General features: G+C 38.6%; 1 protein-coding gene across 4 annotated transcripts in view; it reads right to left on the reverse strand.

Moving 5' to 3' along the window:
* The window catches only part of ANKRD12 (ankyrin repeat domain 12), a 47868-nt gene that overhangs the window by 19528 nt on the left and 8529 nt on the right, over positions 1-19811 (reverse strand). Inside the window, exons 2-6 of one of the 4 annotated variants that reach the window (XM_082235306.1) lie at positions 12284-12378; positions 10225-10400; positions 9217-9353; positions 4084-4231; positions 1427-1495 (exon numbers count right to left, since the gene is read on the reverse strand). In XM_082235306.1, coding sequence (XP_082091432.1) covers positions 1427-1495; positions 4084-4231; positions 9217-9303 — 304 coding nt within the window. In that variant the 5' untranslated portion in view covers positions 9304-9353; positions 10225-10400; positions 12284-12378. The remainder of the gene's footprint in view (positions 1-1426; positions 1496-4083; positions 4232-9216; positions 9354-10224; positions 10401-12283; positions 12379-19811) is intronic. The other 3 variants (XM_082235305.1, XM_082235307.1, XM_082235308.1) reach the window with 3 other exon arrangements.

The following is a 19811-nucleotide window of genomic DNA, read 5'->3' on the forward strand; positions in this document are numbered from 1 at the left end:
AAAGAAACAGCTGGGGAGAATTGTTTTCAGAAAAGACAGCAGTAAAGGGCTATCTCCTCCATTCCCCATGCAATAAAATAGCACTTTATAAGTATTTTACATTACTTGTGTCGAGTCAGCCATTGTTACATATAGTTTAACCCTAAGCTCCTTAAAGAAAGTGATATAAACCTAAAATCAAACAGAATACTTTAGAAAACACATGCAGTCTAAAACTCACCTTTATGTTCCTAATACTGAATAAGCATATACTTACAGTAACCTCAATTCACAACCACAGTAAACCATATCTTCTCTCTGCTAACACATAGGGAAAACAAACCACAATCCTTGGCTTGGTGTCATATGTGAACCAGGGACCATGGTTTGTTTCACTTCCAAACTATAATCTGTAGCAAAGTTTTCTTACTGGATTAACGATTGGGGTTTAAGAAAGGGATCATGGGTTTGTTTCCTCTGAGTACTAGCAAAGACACGTGGATTGGGCCATAGGATATTCAGATAAAAAAATCTCATACTAGCAGACATCCCTGTACTCTTACTGTGGGGGTGTCTTGATATATGAATAGAATTTAGAATTCAGTGATCAAAAAATGGAACCCCTACTTTATTTTTACTTCTGAGGTAAGATTTGTTAGAATGACAGAAGTATAAATGCTGCATATTAACATACTCTCCCATTTCAAAATGTCTACATATTTCAGACAAAGTATTTGATTATACTTGTTCATACTTGTTTGGCATGATTTGTTGATTGTTTTATAGGAAACAAAAATGTTTTTCCTATAAAACAACATTGTTTTATAGGAAAAACATTTGCCACACAGATTTAATTCTCAGTTTACAATGGATTCTAAATACCTATATCATCTGTTATAACAACTAAAAATATATCTATAAATAATTGCAAATATTTTGAAAACTATCTTAGGGTGACAATCAACTAAGTCATACTTAGAGTAGGCATAATAAAATCAATTTACTTAAGGGTCTACTCTGGATATGACTTGGCTGGATATCATTCATTCACATTCTCATTCACACACACACACACACACACACACACAGACAGACACACATTTACTTGTTGTGCATTACTTTTTCCATTTGTCATTTAATATAATAATTATTCAGCATGAAACATTTTCTTCCTAAAGACGTTACTGTGGTTACCACATGGTAGCTGCCATCTTCCAACACAGATGTGAAGGGATTTTATTAACAGGAAATAATATTCCTGTACATGCTTAAGTTTGATGGTCATTTTAGATTCTCCACTGAAAAGTAACACAAGCTAAGCCTATATTAACACATAAAGTATTTGCAAGGAGATTTATAGGCACAAAAAACAACTAATGAAAACTACTGTAAATATGTGAATAGGGAAAAGTGCAGCTATTTTAAGTATACCTGATAATGCATTTACCTGAATATGTCCTGTAAGTAGATATTAATCTCTCCCCCCAGTTTTCATTTGTATGTCCTGGATCTGAATCTACAGAGTGAAGAAGACATGGGAGAAAAGGGGTGGAGGAGAGCAAGGAAGTGTGGCATACAATATAGATATATGGACATGCCACTTTTTTGTTATTCCTACAGAATCCTTATGCTAGCTTTACAGTGCTGTTAAATAAATGCCTAGAAAGTTAAGAATTCACACCATTGCTAAACAGTCTAAAGCAGTAACCAATTGTGATTTTACAGGGAAATATTGCAGAACACTTGTAGAGAACATACTGTACTTCACCATAGAAGTTCTTCAGTACATGATGGACAAACATCAGAATGAAACAACTATGTAAGAGGAGTCTGAGATTCACAACATTTTAAGAATTCCAGAGCATATGCTTTACAGCATGTTTCAACAGAATATTTTTTGTTATTGTGGAATATAATCCAGAGATGGATGGAACTATTAAAGTTTGCCCGTCCCAGGTCTCAGAGGAGGTAGACCTCAGGCTGTGTATGCACAACATTTTATTCTATAAAAGCAACGGAGACTATTTGTTTTTTTCTGTGTAGTCCATACAGAATCTAGATCTATTGCATATTTTTGGCCCCTGAAAAGTGCTTCTTGAGAAACTGGTTTCATTCAGAAAATAAAAGCTCATTGTGAATTGATTCTGCATTACCCTGTCGCTAGTGTATAAATAATAAAACAGATGAAAACAAATGTAGACAGTTCTGGCAACTGGAAGTGTTTCTACATCTGCACATTGTGGCTGGGCACATACAAATATCACAATAACCACTTCCTTTTTTTCATTTATATGGGGCATGTTTAGGGAGGAAAAGGTGTGGATAAGGTAATCAAGGAGAGGGTTTTCCAAAAATTTTATCAAGAAATCAATCTAGATTGAAAGCAGCATGCTGAGGAAGAGCAACTCTTCTCCAAAATATTCCAGGGCATAAATTATGAGGTAGAAAACTTTAATTGGCTGTGGTATAAAGCTCTGCTGGCATTGCAATGCAAACAGAGGGCATTATCCTGTCAGTTCAAAGGTTTCCATTTCTGTAATGAGACCTCCCCCTCTCTCCTCCCTCACTCTTCCCAAATCTGCTCCAGATATTGAGAAAACCCTTAGAACAGGTTTAGAGGGCACACAGGGGAAGGGTGGGAGTTCTGTTGCACATGCAGAAATCCTTGCATTGACAGAGCATTCATGCGGTCCTACACTGGACACAATCCAAAGCTTCCAACAATTCATAAGGCACTTCAAAAGCATGTGTTTAACAAATAGCAAATCATGCCAAACCTAAGACTTAATTACTACTTTTGGAAGTATAAAAGAACCAAATCTAATAAACACCAGGTTTAAACATTAGGAAGAACTTTCTGACAGTAAGAGCCGTTCGACAGTGGAACGGACTCCCTCAAAATGTGGTTGACTCTCCATTGGAGTTTTTTAAGCAGAGGTTGGATGGCCATCTGTCATGGATGCTGTATCTGAGATTCCTGCATTGTAGGGGGTTGGACTAGATGACCCTTGGGGTCTCATCCAACTCTACCATTCTATGATAAAGTTTATACCAGCTAACAGAGCATATACAGTTATCTGTATTAATATCTAAAATCATTAGTGAAATACATTGCTATAACTAAAACGGGGAAGTCCCAAACATTTTGCAGATCTCATTCCAAGAGCAAGCTGATATTTTAGTTTAGTTTTAGTTTAGATTCAGGTTTGGTTAAGATGGTTAAGGAGACAGTTCTGGTCACCTCACATCAAAATGGATATTGTAGAGGTGCAAAAGGTTTACAAAAGGGCAAGCCAAAAGGGGAGTAAGGGGGGCATAATAGAGATGAATAATATTATGCATGGTGTGGAGAAAGTTGATAGGAAACTGTTTTCCACCCTCTCTCATAATACTAGAATCTGGGGCCATCCAGTGAGGCTGAATGTCAAAAGATTCACAACACACACAAAAAACACTCTTCTTCACACAATGTATGATTAAATTATGGAATTCATTCCCATAAGATGCAGTGATGGCCACCAATGTTGGATGACTTAAAAAAAGGATTACTGTAGTTAAATTAATAGAAGAAAGAAGCTAACAATGGCTATTTGCCATGATAGCTACATTCTATTTCCACAGTATGCCTTTGAGTATGTTTCTGGGAAGCACAAATGGGGAAGAGTGCTGTTGCACTCTGGCCCTGCTTGTGCGATTTTCACAGACCTCTGATTGGCCACTGTGAGAACAAAATGCTGGACTAGATGGGCCTTTCGTCTGATTCAGCAGGACTCATTTTATGTTCTTATCTATTCTGAATGAACTGAAGCTTCTAAACTGTCTTATGCACCATCCCAAGTAGACCACATTATGGTAAGTGAAACTGAAAGCAGTAAGATTTGAATAATCAGGCCAGGCCTGGTTTTTCCAGGAACATCAACATATATTAACGGGCAGACTGCTCATTTAATAGGTGCACTAGGAAAAAAGATAAGAAAAACTGTGCAGCTAGATTAATGATTGACAAGTGGGATATAAGCAAGCACTTTACTATTACTTTTTAATCTTTTGTGAAGGTTTATTATAGCAATTTTTTTCAAGAGGAAAAAATAAAACTGGCACTACCTGTGTCTGAATTTCGATCTTCATTTCTGGATGGACTAACATTAAACTGAAGTTTACGTTTCATGGAAGACTTTTCTTTCATCTCCTTTCCCACATCACTCCTATCCACTTTGGCAGTTTTGGTGTAGGAGGCAATCTTGTCCTTGCTCTGATATAAACAGAGTTACAAGTACAATGTTTACATAAAACTATTAACAGTGTATTTTTATAAAAATAAACACATTCTATGAAAAACCAGATAACCAATAGAAGAATTACACCCCTAATCTGTTCCTCAGATTACAACAATCTAGGATTATTAGACTTTACTACAGATTTACTACAGCAAATACAGAACAGAATAGTAATGGAATGCTAAAGAATCTTGCATCATCTTATGCTTTCTGTCATAAGTAATAAAGAAAATAAAGCATGTTAAAAATAAATAAAAAGTATAAACAAAAAACAAAATAAAGTTTAAAAAGGAGAGTAAAACTGTTATTGTGAAAAATTGAGACAGAATAAAGACTAGTGAAGCTGAAAGCTAAATGCCTTGTTATGTCACAGAAAAACACTAGGAACAAAACAGCTAATGCAGTCAACACATGTGTAAAAATATTTCACTGAACTCAGAAGTACAATTTGATAGACGTTTGTGATTCAGTTCCTACAACTATAATTGTAGCCAGTTGACTGTATAAAGTTTGCTTTCTTAACAATATAAATTACAAGTGTATCTACCCAAGAAGACAACATTAGTTTTCTAAATATACACTGAAAAAAATACAACAGCAGGTTGGATAAATGCTTAGCTCTTATTCTTTTCTCAGACTCAGTCCTTTTCTCAATAAAGGGTGGATTGGGCAAACAGTAGACAAACATACTTGACACAATAATCTATTTCAGGGATGGCTTAAGTTACGTAATCTGGCTGCCACTAGCTTTTCTGACTCCACCCCTGCCTCTTTTTCTGTATTTCCCACTGCACTCTGTTTGAGGGTGGAAATAACTGACCTAAAAGTTGGCACCTGGCATGGTGCTTAACAGTGCTAGTGGCATCACTTCCAACTGAGGGAGCTCCTGTGAAAAGTGAGACAGTTTGAGAAGTCTCTGCATTATCACAGAACTCTGGGGCACCCAGGCCTCACTTTTTGCTGGAGTTAAGTTCTGTTTAACAGCATGCCAGGTGTTGCTGCCCACCTGGCAGGCTTCACATGTCACTTCATGTGCAGCACCTGTCAGACACAGAAGTGCTTCCAATTTGGCAGGTGTTCCCTTTAGTAATAGAATATAATCTTCATTACCCTGGTGATGCACATCCATTATGGATGGACTGGATCTACTAGGGATAGTCAAATCTGTTGCCATTGGTTTCCCATATTTTCCATTATTATGTTCCGTTTGCCACATTTCTACATCGGTTTGATTTTTTTGTTTTAAGTGAAAATCCAACATTTTAGTATGCAGTTCTCATAATATAAACAAGCAATTTCTGCAATTTCTGAACTCCTTTTTTGGTTGAAGAACTGTATCATAAAATTTGGAGCTATGTGAATATCAAAGCATAGCTATTGTTTTGGTTCACAGATTGTTTCCATAAATGCAAATTAGGTAGATTAGCATTAAAATGTGAATGACATCCAATTTCTTCCCCATCCACAGAGTCCAGCTCTAGGGGATAATCCAATTTCTCCATGTTGAAAAAAGTTGGCCAGCCCCCATCTATTAAAATGTTTACTATGCTGAATATTGAGGCACTAGTAGGTAGAAAACAGAGCAGATGTGAAACAGCATTTACTGTAAGTTTTTTTTTAAAAAAACTTAGCTTTCTTATGTCATGAAAATTACTGCTATGAAGCAGACAATATTAATTAATGAAATCAAAATCCTTTAAAATGCTCACATAAAATATATGTAGTAAGTACAATTCTAAATTTCAATCCGACTTAGCATCTTAAACAGAGCAGTTAATATTTTTAATGGATTTTCAAAAGAGCAAACAAACCAATCATTTCCCATGGCTTGTTCATTCAGAATTTAAGTTATATTTTTCAAACTAAAGTTGTTTGCTCATCTAATAATACTGAGCAAATGTAGGCAAGCAGATTACACTAAGTTACACTCAATATAGCTATGATTATGATTATGTCTGTTAGACAAACTGCTTTTTCATGAATCGTCACTAATAGCCAGGCAGCAATACATGGAATATATTTTACTTGCCACAATCTTGCTATCTTAAATTTCCACCATATTTTCAGAGCAATACAACAATCCACTGTAATAATTCATAACTTATTTTCTTTTAAATATCTTGAATACCACCAATTATGAAACTATCCATTTCATTCAGTTAAAGGCAAATTACAAAGCTGATACTTAAACTGTTAATTATCAATATTTCTCTGCAGCTCATTGGAGACATAGGCCTGGAGGTCACAGCAGGAGTTGCAACAGCATTAGGCAATGCTATGTGACTGCTGTTGATCTCATTCTACAAGACAGCTAAGATTATAGCTGTAAAGGATGCTACAATCAAAGACCAGAGCCCCAAGGATATACGGACTGTAGTAGCTCTGGATATATAAAACTAACTTTAAAAGTACATGGATGATGGAGGAACCATTTTGTGCCCTAGCTGTTAGGATTGTGAACTGGAAATTAAAGGGCCGTTATACCATCCTGGCTAGTTACTGCCCACATTTTGGCTTAGCAAGGCAACAAGTTGCCTGTGTCAAATAAAAAATTCCCCCAAGAAGCTTGATGTAACTACTATTGCCATCATTCTGGGCTGGCACTGCTAAAAGAACTCAAATATGCAGTTGATATAGTGCTGCTCTATATTTTTACAAGTTGATTTGATGACCTCTCAAGGTCATTTCTATCCTATTCTCAAGAATATCTATCAAAGGAGTGGAATGTACAAGGTGGCATCACTGTTTTCTCAAAAAAGGGATCAAAACCAGCTTACTCAAACACAAGTCAAAGACACAAAAAGACAGCTACACAGATTCACAGCACTCCTCTCATGTTTCCAACAGCTTTGGTGTATTAAAGCATAAATATTTTTCTCAGCAGTTGTTACTAGAAAGTATAAACACATTTTTTTCCCCTTGCTAGAGAAACATTTTTCAATAATGGGCGCTGCCATCTTTTTGATTTTTAAGGATATGAAAAATCCCTAAGTATATGGCCTTGATCATTGTATCCTCCTGAACTAGCTCTGTGGGATGGAAACTGGGGGCACTGTTTTTGGTTGGTTTCAGAGAGCAGCATTTTGTGCTGCCTGGTGCTGCAGGGTACCATCCAGGGACGCGGACTTATAAAAAATATTGGGGGGGCCGGGAAAGCTCGTGAAATGTAAATAAGCTCATGAATATGCAAATAAGCTCATGAATATGCAAATAAAGTGGCGCCGCCCCCTCGTGAGCGAATAGGGGAGAGCGTGCTGCTGCCTATTAATCAGCTCCGGAACAGCTGATATGCGGGAAACCTGGGGCTAGAGGCAGAAGCCCCCGCCCCCGGGGATTCCCCTGTTCTCGCGGGGGACGGCCGGGGCTCTCCAGCTAGGGCGCGCGGCTGGCTGGCTGGCTGGGGAGGGAGCAGGTGGGGAGGAGGCGGGGGACGGCGGCAAGGGCGCCCGAGATTATTGGGGGGGCTGAGCCCCCCAAAAAATTTTTTTGAGGGGGCTCAAGCCCCCTCAAGCCCCATGGAGTCGGCGCCTATGGTACCATCACTTAGCACCTATATGAATCTGTTGGGAGCAGTCATTAGGGGTACTTGGATGAGGTGCCATCAGGACACTGATTATACCCATCTCTGTTTTTCTGTAACATTTGAATTGGGAGAGGCCTTGCAAGCCCAGGACCAGAGCCTGGACTCAGTGCTGTGCCAATTAAGGACCAATAAATTGACTCCTGGCAAGACAAAGCTCTGCACTATGGGTGGGCTGTGCTTGAATTCCCATTATTTTTTATTGTGAATGTGCTTTGCAATAAGAGGAGGAACAAATAATTGAAGGAAGCAATTAATTTCATTCTCCCTGGAGAGAGAACAGGGAACAGATGCGAGACAATAATCTGTTCCCCAACCCCATCCCCACTGCTAATCTAAGCCGGAAGCAACAAAATAGGCTAAATTTGTGAACGGGAAGCTTTCAAGTAATTGCACAATAGCCCTAAAAACCTAAATAGCACATGTTCACAATGTCCAATTATTATCAAATGTTTACCAGAAATCAGGTTTGAAATAACATGGGATGACAACATAGAATGCATTAATTTGGTAATGAAGTTGTATGGACTCTAAAAAATTGAGAGAGAAAACACCAGCAATTCCCTCTTCCCACCAGTGTGGAAGCAACCTTAATGACAACTATAATTAGCTGAGCCATAGATTCTAAAATTCTAAGTTACCGCACTTCCTTCAGCTTTTTTAACACTTCTCATATTGGTATTTTGGTAATATACATATTTATTTAAACTTAAAATAAAATTTATTGATTAAATGCAATGATTAAACCAGGCTTTCCAAACTTGGTGCCCTCCAGATAGTGACTGACTACAACTCTCATCATACCTGGCCATTCACCATGCTAGATGAAATGGAGCACAGCTGGAGTTCTCCAATACCTGGATGTCACCAGGTTGGGAAAGGTTGGATTAAGTCAGATAAAATGATCAGAACAGCTAACAGGCCTACTTTAAGCCCTATTGAAAGAAGGAATTAATTTTGGAATACTATTAGGTAGGCAACAGTCTTTTCATAGTAATCTTAATATGATACATACTGAATTCTACTCAAAAGAAAATATCAAAAGTTCACAACATAACACCTCACAAATACTTTAAAATTAATGTTGTGAATGTTTCTTTAAAAATCAGAGGGATAAGTTTGTGTTTTATCAACTTTAAAACACCTTAAATGTCATCAGCTATGAAAAAATGCATGAAAAAGTTTCAGGGCACACAGTGAAAGAGGAGATTATGGTGGGTTTTAGCTCATTACACCACAGGCAGAGTTATTTTAGCAAGTACCTCCTACAACTTTGTTTAGTTGCACATAATGCTATCTCTTCTGACTCATACATGTTCTTTGCTTTCATGGATTTGCCTAGCTGCAATGTAATCTTCTTAATCAAGTTTCTTTTTATACCTTTCTTCCAGTTGGTTTCTCCACCATGGTGCTATCGCTGTCAGAATTTTGAATCTGAACTGCCTTTGCTGACCCAAATCTGGGCATTTTATAGTTGTTCACTGACTTTATCTTGCATCAGAGTGCTCATTATGCATCTGCCAGGGAAAAGACAAGAAAGATGGGGAAAGAAAGAAAAAATAAATATCAGCATACTTGAAGTAATCTACAAGTATTGGGTAACATTTCAGTGTATCTAGAGTCATCAGTTTCAGGGTTTCACAAATATATTTATTTATTAAATTTGTATACTGCCGTTCATCTACAGATCTCAAGGAGATTTACAGCATAAAAATACAAGATAAAAACAAGAACAAAACAAACAAACCAGCAACCACCCCCTCCCACAAACACATTAAAAAGAATATATGATGATACTCAGCCAAAGGCCTGGTTGACCTGGCTCCTAAAGGTGTATAATGAAGGTGCCGGGCAAACCTCCCTGCGGAGAGCATTTCACAAACGGGGAGACAATGCAAAAAAGGCCCATTCTCATATTGCCACCCTCCAGACCTCTTGTGGAGGAGGCACACAAAGAAAGGCCTCACATGATGATCACAGAGTCTGGGTTGGTTTATATGGGGAGAGGCAGTCCTTGAGGTATTGAGCTGTTAAGGCTTTGCAGGTCAAAACCAGTACTTTGAATTGGGCCCGGAAACTAATTGGCAGCCAGGACAGAATCAATGTAATATTTTCAAATCATCTTGCGCTGGTGAGCAACTTGGCTGCCAAATTCTGCACCAGCTGATGTTTCTGAACTGTCTTCAGGGGCAGTCCTATGTATAATGTGTTGCAGTAATCTAACCTAGAGGTTACCAGAGCATAGACAAAAGTAGTTAGGCTATCCCTATCCAGATAAAGGTGCAGCTGGGCCACCAGCCAAAGCTGATGGAAGGCACTCCATGCCACTGAGGACACCTGAGCCTCAAGCGACAGCAAAAGATCCAGAAGTACCCCCAAGCTACGTACCTGCTCCTTCAGAGGGAGTGTAACCCCATCAAGAGCAGGCAACCTCCCATCCATCTGGTCTAGAGAACCGCCCACTAACAGTGCCTCAGTCTTATCTGGATTGAGCTTCAGTTTGTTGGCTCTCATCCAGTCCATTACCGAGGCAAGACAAGGGTCCAGCACATCCACTGCCACACCTGCAGATGTAAAGGAGAAGTAGAGCTGTGTGTCATCAGCATATTGCTGACAACGTACTCCAAAACTCCAGATTACCCCAGTCAGCAATTTCATGTAGATGTTAAACAGCATAGGGGATAAAATCAAAGCCTGAGGAAACCCACACTGAGGGCTCCACAGGGCTGAAGAACTCTGGAAGCATCAGCCTTTGGAAACATCCATCCAAGTAGGACCGGAACCACCGCAAAGCGGTGCCACCCAACCCTAACTCAGACAGCCACTCCAGAAGGATACCATAGCACACTTAGAATTGTGATGTTCCAGTTCATTTGATTAGATACTGTCATGAAGAAGAAGTATTCACTGATAGGAAGAAAATCAGTGACTGACAACAAATTTAGAAAACTCATATATACTTTCATCAAGATAAGTATTTCTATTCACATTGGCTTGAATCTAAAGTGGCTCCTCCATTCAAATTGGGAGGGGGCATTTCGACCACCTCTCCATTCTACAGCCTCCACACCATATCCCAATCCATTCTGTATGGTTCCAGAAAACCCAGAAGTAGATTTTCAGGGAGCTGCAGAACAAAGGAGGAGGCAGGAAAGGCCTGCTCCACGAACTCTGCCCAGTTCAAAGGAGGTAAGTTAGGATCTTAGCCATTATCCCCAGATTGCTACAGCTTCTGGAGAACCAAATGCATAGATAACTACAACCACATAGAAAGGCCTATGTATGCAGTAAGCCTAGCATTTCTGCAATCTACTGGATGAAGCAAATGATAATACAGTGGTGCCCCGCAAGACGGAAAACCCACTAGACGAAAGGGTTTTCCGTTTTTGAGCTGCTTCGCAAGACGATTTTCCCTATGGGCTTGCTTTGCAAGACGAAAACGTGTTGCGAGTGTTCCGATTTTTCCCCGCTTCCCCCCTTTTTCTAAGCCACTAAGCCGCTAATAGCCTTTTAGCCGCTAATCCGCTAAGCCTTTAATAGCTGCTAAGCCTTTAATAGCCGCTAAACCGCTAATAGCGCTAATCCGCTAATAGGGTTGCTTCACAAGACGAAAAACCGCTAGACGACGAGACTCGCGGAACGGATTAATTTTGTCTTGCGAGGCACCACTGTATTGGGCTTGCTACAGCCACTACACAGTGCATGGTTAACAATTCTGTATATAGGCCAAGAAAAGTTGTCTTGTCCTCATGGTTGTAAACTCATCTTCCCCAAACCCTATTTTCTATAGCATATTTACTCTTGTCAACTATTATTGTTGACAAAATATTACATAATTGTGAAAAACTAAATATTTTGTTAGAAAAATACAGCAATATGAAGGGGGGATGAAACGGTAATGAAATCCACTTTGGGGGTTTCCCTTTGTTTACAAACCTCTTGTAACAGACTGTGCATTATATACATCAGTTTAACCAAAGTTTAGGACCATACATCCAAGCAACAGTTTTATAGAGTATTCTGTCATATACACTGAAATTGATCTAAAAGGGTTCCCTGCCAAGTTGCATTCCAGCAGTGACCTTCCATTTCTCCTTTTAAGGTTTGCTCCCACAATTTTTGAGCCCCAAATTAGCACCTGTAGAACTTTCAATTAAAATGTAAATTTTGGAGACTAAGCTTCTGTAGACATCCTTAGCTTTTACCACTAGTTTTTTAAATGGCACCAAATTCTAAGAGGCTTTTACTTAATTGTGGGATTAGAAATGAAATATTGTATCTGATCTGATGGATTGTACCTCCAAATCCTGAAATGTTGCTTCAATCTGCACAAACATTCTTTTTTAATTTCAGAAAGTAAAAGGTTCACAATAAGAAGTCATGGATTTCCATTTTCAACAAAAAAATCAAGCTGTGACAAGTGAGGTAACAAACAAAAGGAGATTACCTAAAGTGGAATCACAGTTGTTAGTTCCAGACTGCCAGTACTATTCAAACTTGAGGTCAGCTTATTGTAGCTAGTATGAAATATCCAAAGCAGATCTAAATAGAAATTATTACAATTACTAAAGTAAATAAGATAATTAAGAATTGTAGCCAACCATTTTCTCAAAATACAAATATGGTAAACAAATGCTTTAATAAATCTTAACTTTATTTCCTAAATACTTCTAGCTATATTACTGTGTAGTTGAAAATAAAATATTGCTTAACACACACTCTCAGTGTGGTTCTACTCAGAAAGCAGCAATGATAATGTTAGTGCCATGTTATTTTTCAATTAACATTTTTCATATGTTACATATTCAATGCCCGATGACTTGCATATGAATGTATAAAACACAGCATTGAAAAAAACTGTGGAGCAATGATGTGAGATAATATGAAACTTCTATTCATACTCTTTGATTTGTGATGGCTCATTCATACATATAGTCACCACTGCTTGCTGCAGTAATTAGATAAGGAATATGCATTTGTGAACCAGCCAATAAACCACGCAGAATCTCTGAGTATGCATATCATGCAGCCTGGTTCCATTATGCTACGGTCCTTGATACCAGTTACAGTAGGATTACATCAGCATAACTTGGCTGGAATCCTATGAACTCACAACAGAAGAGAAAAAACCAAAGTAACAGCAGTACAATCAAGAAATAACAGCAATACCAACATTCTCACTGCATTCTTGCACCCACCCGCCTCATCAACGGTACATAGAGAATGAGCCCAAATTATTAATGCACAGGATGCCAACATACTCAACACATGGCAATGAAAGAACAAACCCATTATTTTATCTGCAGCAAGACACAAACAGGAAAAAGCTTAAAATAATGTGCTTTATAATTCAATTTTAACTTTAAAGGAAACATGTATTGAAAATGAATTTATGATTGCTTTATGAAAAGCAGCTTGTTTAGGTAAATAATTATGCAAATAACATGTTCAGTGGTCATCATATAGCACAATGTGTATTGTCTTATTTTATGGCTTGATACTGAGCTCAGGGACTAGCAAGTCACCACAGGTATCATCTACTAATCCAGTCAACTCCAGCTTGGTATCCTCCAAGTGTTTGGACAACTCCTACCATCTCTGACTTTTGGCTATATTAGATGGGGTTTATGGAGGTTGTATTCTAAATATTTAGAAAGGACTGGATTGGCAAAACCCCAGAACAGATTTAGCGGGTGGGGAGAGGGAGGGGAATGTCCGCTGCACACATGAAAGTCCTTGTGTGGACAAAGCAACATCACTGGATATAACCCTGAGTTCTTATATTCACTCTCTACAGATGCACACCACTGCAACTTCAGCAGAAGAGAGTCAATAATAATTTCAAGCTGCCTACAGTGAAGGCTGGAGAGCAGGCAGATAATTGCAATGATTCTGTGAACCCAATTACAATTTTGCAATAACTGAAAACTTTATGTCTGTGATGTGGTTCTAGTCAGAATTCTATTGAGACAGGAAGATTTGGCTTGGGATAAAGCTTTTTTTTTTTTAAGTAGGCATGCTAGAGAACTATGTTCAAGTTAAATATCTATAAACACTTTCTCAGGTTCAATTTTTCTAAAAGCACTTGTATTATCTTACACTTAACATTCTAGCATATACCTATAATTCACATAGCATTCTTTATTGCAATGTAGTAATTAATAACCCCATCATTCTAGCACATCAAACACTCAGGTATGATTTGCTTAAGTGCAATGACAATTAATACACCTTTTCCAACACCTGCCCATATATGCTGAATGTTCTGTAATTGAACACATTAACTCATACTTCACAACAAAGAGCCAGTACAGGGCGTACAGCATTGCTACTCAAAGTAGACTGGGGCCAGTCCCTGAGTCATCAGCCTAGGTTGGATGGCATGCTTCAGGGAATATGGTACCAGTTCCTAACACATCGCAGGGGAAATGCTAGCTCACCACTTTACATGAGAAACACTAGTCTGGAGTGCTTGTATGAACTGCAGCACCAGCCAGAACATTAAAACGTAACTCTAGATAATCAAAGGCCTCTAGGCACCCAAAAATACAATTGTTATGGGTTTCTTACGAATTTTGCAATGGTGTATATCTTTCTGCTATTAATTGAATTATACGAGGTCGTCTGGTGCTGCTGATTTGCAGCTAGTAAATAACTAAGTGTCTACTCAGAAGAAAGCAGCACTGAGTTCAGTGGGCCTTACTCCCAGCCAATGCACTCTTCATTCACCATGTATGCTTATCTAATATTTGCTGTAGCTTGGCTTCAAATCTATCGCCTTCATGAGCTGTCACTTTCCTTCCTTCTGCCATGTCAGTTTCACTTACATGCAGATTTGCTGAGCATCCTGAAGCCCCACCGAGAGGTATCGCTTTGAAGCATTTTAAACCATATTTTTCTTTAGCAGTCAGAACCTTGAGACATCTTTCAAAGCTTCCTTCTATTTTTAGCTGTGTTTTATCACTTTTTATGCTTCATATTGGGTAATTTGAGCTACTAGAATAAGGAACTCTCAAATTAAGCAGCTACCTTGGTCCAGCAAGCCCTAGACTTTCCATGCTAATAACTTTCATGAGCTAAAATGTATTCACTGGTGGTCTGCTGATGCATTTAAAATAAGTATTTCCAAACAAAATTTAGTTTCTTGGGTGCTGAGATTCTTAATTTGCCCCAGTGGGTATCACCCATGGCTCTGCCTCATCTGGACAAGACTGTGAAGATTTGAAGCACCTTTGGGTACTATTTCTCATTTAATTAATGGCCCATTCTGCTGCTTACAATTGCAGAAGAATTACAGCTGAATGCAAGCGCCACATAGGGGAACCCAGCACAACAAAAGTGGAAAACTGATGTGATATAGGTAATTAAAATGGCTCCACCAAAACAGAGGAAGATGAACGGTCACTACATGATTGGACAGCTGGGCCAACCAGACCCAGGGATTAGGGGAGGGAGATAGTAGAAGAAAGAAACTGACATTCTGAAGGGGTCACAGTTGGAAAGGTTTAGTTACTGCTATCAAAAGAAACTGATTCCTTGCTGCCATCTACAGGAGGAAGAGGAGACAGTGATTAAACTGCAGTTGCAGTTATGCCAAGTTTTCTATATAGTCCATGAACCAGGACTGAAATTCTTACCATACATGCTGCAGCAGAGAAACTAGGCTTTATTTTACCCAGTTTGGCACCCCCTGCACACGCATTTGCATACACATACACACAGCCTGGGAGCCTCAATGGCACCCCTCTGGAGGCTTCACCTGGGGCAAAAAACCCGGCCAATCCCCCCGCACAGCTATGCCACCCAAGAGATGGAATATACGTGGTAGAGCTGCAGCAATCATGTAGTTTTGTGAGCAACAATGACTTATATATATATCTAACCCAGGGCCCCCTTAGTGGTTATACCCAATGTATGCACATATGAAAAAGAAATTGTGTGTTTATGTACCCAAACTAAGCTTCCGACAACCTTAAAACATACACCCTTACCTCAAGGAAGAGCATCCTGTATGAAACACTATAGCATCACATCTGATCCAATGCTTCATTTGGGTGCCACACTTGGCTAGTAATATTCAATGTACATGGAAATGAACAAGGAACTGGGAGTGTGCACCCAAAAATAAGCTTTGGGCCACCTGAAATAATATACCCATATACCTTATACTGGATGGTCTGCCAACACCCAAAGCCATGCTTTCCCTACAAGTGTACAATTGCATCAAGTCATCTGAACTGCCCAGACATGCTTGCTTGGCAAATAGGCTCACATGCACAAACATGTTCAAACTCCAACAGTGTTGAAACTGGGTATTAAGTCTAGAGAATGGTGAACATATAGCTGAGGAAGAATTGGATGGTTATTCTAATGATTAATTTTCAGATGAGCACATCAGATCAGATGGCACAGGACAGGAAAAGTGAAACAAAATAAAGCCTGAAATGTAGGCTTCTGAAATTGCTATAATTGCCTTTAATATGTGCTGATAAGAGATACTGATTGGGATGCTAAGAACAAGTATATTAAAGCATTCATAGATCATTTTATTGGTGTCTAATTCATATTTGATGAGCAGGACAATGTTGAACAGCATACACCCACATTTTGAAGAGATCAAGAGTTCAGGCAGTAACTGGGAATTCCTTAGTTCTTATTACACTTAGTAAGGATTAAAGGCATGTTTTATCCTGTCTATAAATAAGTGGGTTGTTTTTTTTAATGTAGTCAACACTGCACACCTGGTCACCTTTTGACAAAAATTCACAATTACCAGGGTGGCCTGGCTATTCCAGCAATTGAATCCCATCATTTTCCTTATATAAAAAAGTCCAATATTTTGGGGAAGTGAGTTTGCTGCACAAGAGCTCCAAATTAATTTAAAGTAGGTGATCTGAATTTGCTAGCATGCGATTGTTAATTATGTTGCTTTGAATGCATACTTGACTTTCTTCAGTAATGTTATATTCTGGATTGTTTTATTTGACGTTTTAATATAGGTTGTAAACCGCTACGATATTTTTAAATTAAAAATATAAAGCAGTATAAAAATGAAATTAATAATAAAGTATTTTTTAGGATTTCTCATACGGAAATTATGACAAAAATGAAGGGTGCTATTGTTAAAATTGTGATTACACACAAAGCAGTATCATTGCTGTAAGTCTGCCACCCATTTTCCAACTTTTGATTTACAGACTTTTCCAAAAACCATGTTCAGAATCATTTAGCACATATAGTAAGAATTCACCATCTGTGGCAGTATGGTTCTAAGAACCAGAAGAAAAAAAGCAAAACACACTAATTTGCCTAAAAGTGTGAGGTTTCTGTCTATAGCACCTTGCCTATGCTACTGCAATCATTCTTGCCACTTTGGGTTTAGTGCTCCAATGCTATCCTGTTGCTTGGGGGGAAACAACAGCATGGGTGCTTCAATATACTCCTCCTGCTGCCCTGTGTAAGACAGGGATGATCAACTTCTGAATCCTTGCAGGCCACTCTTTCCCAGACACTGCTCTGGGGCTCAGAACTAGACAACCCATGATGACTACATGATGATACAAAATTTTGCATCACTTAGCAACAAGGGGTTTCATACAGATATAGGCACAAATATTATCTTAGTACAAGATCATTTTATCAGGCCAGGGTAGGGGGAAGAGAATGACTGAACAATGAATGCATTCCTTAAAATATCTAAAGAGGCACATTAAGAACATAAGAAGAGCCTGCTGGATCAGGCCAATGGCCCTTCTAGTCTAACATCCTGTTCTTACAGTGCCTAACCAGATATCTCTAGGAAGTCTGCAAGCGGAATCCAAGTACAAGAACACTATTCTCCTCTGGTTACCAGAAACTGGTAATAAATACCCATGGCATCTAGTCTGGTTTACAGAAATTGGGAAAGAATTGCCTTTCAAAGTATCTAGTTTATTATATTATACACATCTTTAAGTTTCCTAGGTGGGGAATCATGGTTTTTTTCCAGCACTGAAGGTACCTTGCACATGAACTCAGTGTGTTTGATCTAGCCCTCACCACAAACTTGAGGCAGGGGAACATGAGACAGAGCCATGCTGTAGCAAACTGATAGCAAATTGATAATGAATTTAAGATCACTCAGTTCAATTTTCTTCTTTAAATCCACATAAAATGGCAAGATACTAAGCACTATTGAAAATCCCTTTGTAAGAGTTAGGTTTACATAGAGGCGTCTCTTTGTATTACATATCCACTTCAAGGGTAATATTTAATTGTGGTGTTCAATTTGCACAACTGGTTTCCACTTGTGAAAATGGGACTTCCTCTCCCCTCCTTCCCCAAAAATCTTTTATACTGGAGTGGGGAACACTCAGGAGCAGATTGGAGGCAGCAGGGGGAAGGGTTAAAGAGGAATCCCACTGCATACCCCCAAGACAAGTGGTAGTATAACCACTTTAAGGAATTTATGGGAGATAAATGAGAGTTCCTCATCAATTTGATACATTTGTCATGTATAGTTGAGATCTGTACCCTGTCAGTCCTACAAGTTATACACCATAGCTACAGCCATGAAGTATTTTAAACACCAGCTGATAGAAAGTTTTCCAAATGTACAGTGAAACTTTTAATCAGTTAAAGATATTTATAATCAACTAAATGATATGCCTGATTAACTATGCAACACATTTTGATCAATGTTAAATATGTATAAAAACTGCAGATGGCAGACACCATTTTAGCAGAGATATATTCCCTTTACTCTCAAAAAGCTTTTCTCATAAACTGGTGCATTTAGCAATATATAGGCACGCTATCTAAAAGAAACAAATTATACTATTCCATTGAAAATGAACTTTTACATGTAAGTTTATGTGTATTAATTGATTACCACATCTGATGATTAGCTAATATTTCTTAAACAAGGTGAAAGATCTAATTTAAATAATTTAGGATGCAGCAGTTTGTAGCTCCATCTCTAATACTAGTTATACTTTTAAATTTTAATATACTAAAGAGTACAATGTGAAAAGTTAAGAATTTTATCTCTCACCTTTCTCCACTTAGTTTCTAAGGCAACTTACAAACAAAATTAAACATTACAAACAGAATAAAACAATTAACAGTTTTTAAAAATTACATCTAAAATTAAATTGAAAACCAACAGCAACAGAAGACTGAAATTAAATACTGCTAAAAGTTTAGTAATAGAAACATTTTCAACTGGTGTCCAGAAGATAATAGAAGAGACACTAGATCTATGTCTAATCTGGGCTCCATAACAAACATAAGAGGAGCTTGCTGGGTCAGGCCCATGGCCCATCTCTAGTCCGGCATCATGTTCTCACAGTGGTCAATCAGATGCATGTGGGAAACCTGAAAGCAGGTACCAAGCACAAGAGAACCCTCCCCTTCTGGGCAGTGGTGTGCATCCCCTAAATGTTCTCCTGGTGCCTCCTTCCCAAAGCCCAGGAAGCGTCTGCCTGGCTTAGGGGAGGAGGAACAATGCTCCAATGGGTCCAAGAGCCCTCCCACAATTTTGGGCTTTGGGAAGGAGGCAGGAGGGCTCCATCATCCTGTCGGAGGCCTGGCCTCCATCCCAAAGTGCAAGAGACTTCTGCCCAGCTTAGAGAGAGAAGTGCAATGCTCACATGTGAAATGTTTGGATGTCTTGATGTCATGTGCACTTTATCAACCTTGCAAACTGGCACCTCTGGCCCCAACTGTTCCCCTATGAAAAAATTTACCATACTCCACTGTCCCTGGGATTGCCAGCAACCGATGAACAGAGAAGCAGCCTAACTTCAAAGGACATCCAGAGCAGGACATCAGATGCATGAGCAGATTTATACAACAGAGAGCAACTTTTATTCCTTCAGATACCCTTGCATATGTTGGTAAGGGCTTTATGGGTCAAAAATAACATAATGATTTGCATCCAGAAACATGAAACAAATTTTAAAGTGAAGGTTTATCAATATTGTTATGACGTTCCA

Source organism: Podarcis vaucheri, assembly GCF_965113315.1.
Source record: "Podarcis vaucheri genome assembly, chromosome: 8".
NCBI lineage: Eukaryota > Metazoa > Chordata > Lepidosauria > Squamata > Lacertidae > Podarcis > Podarcis vaucheri.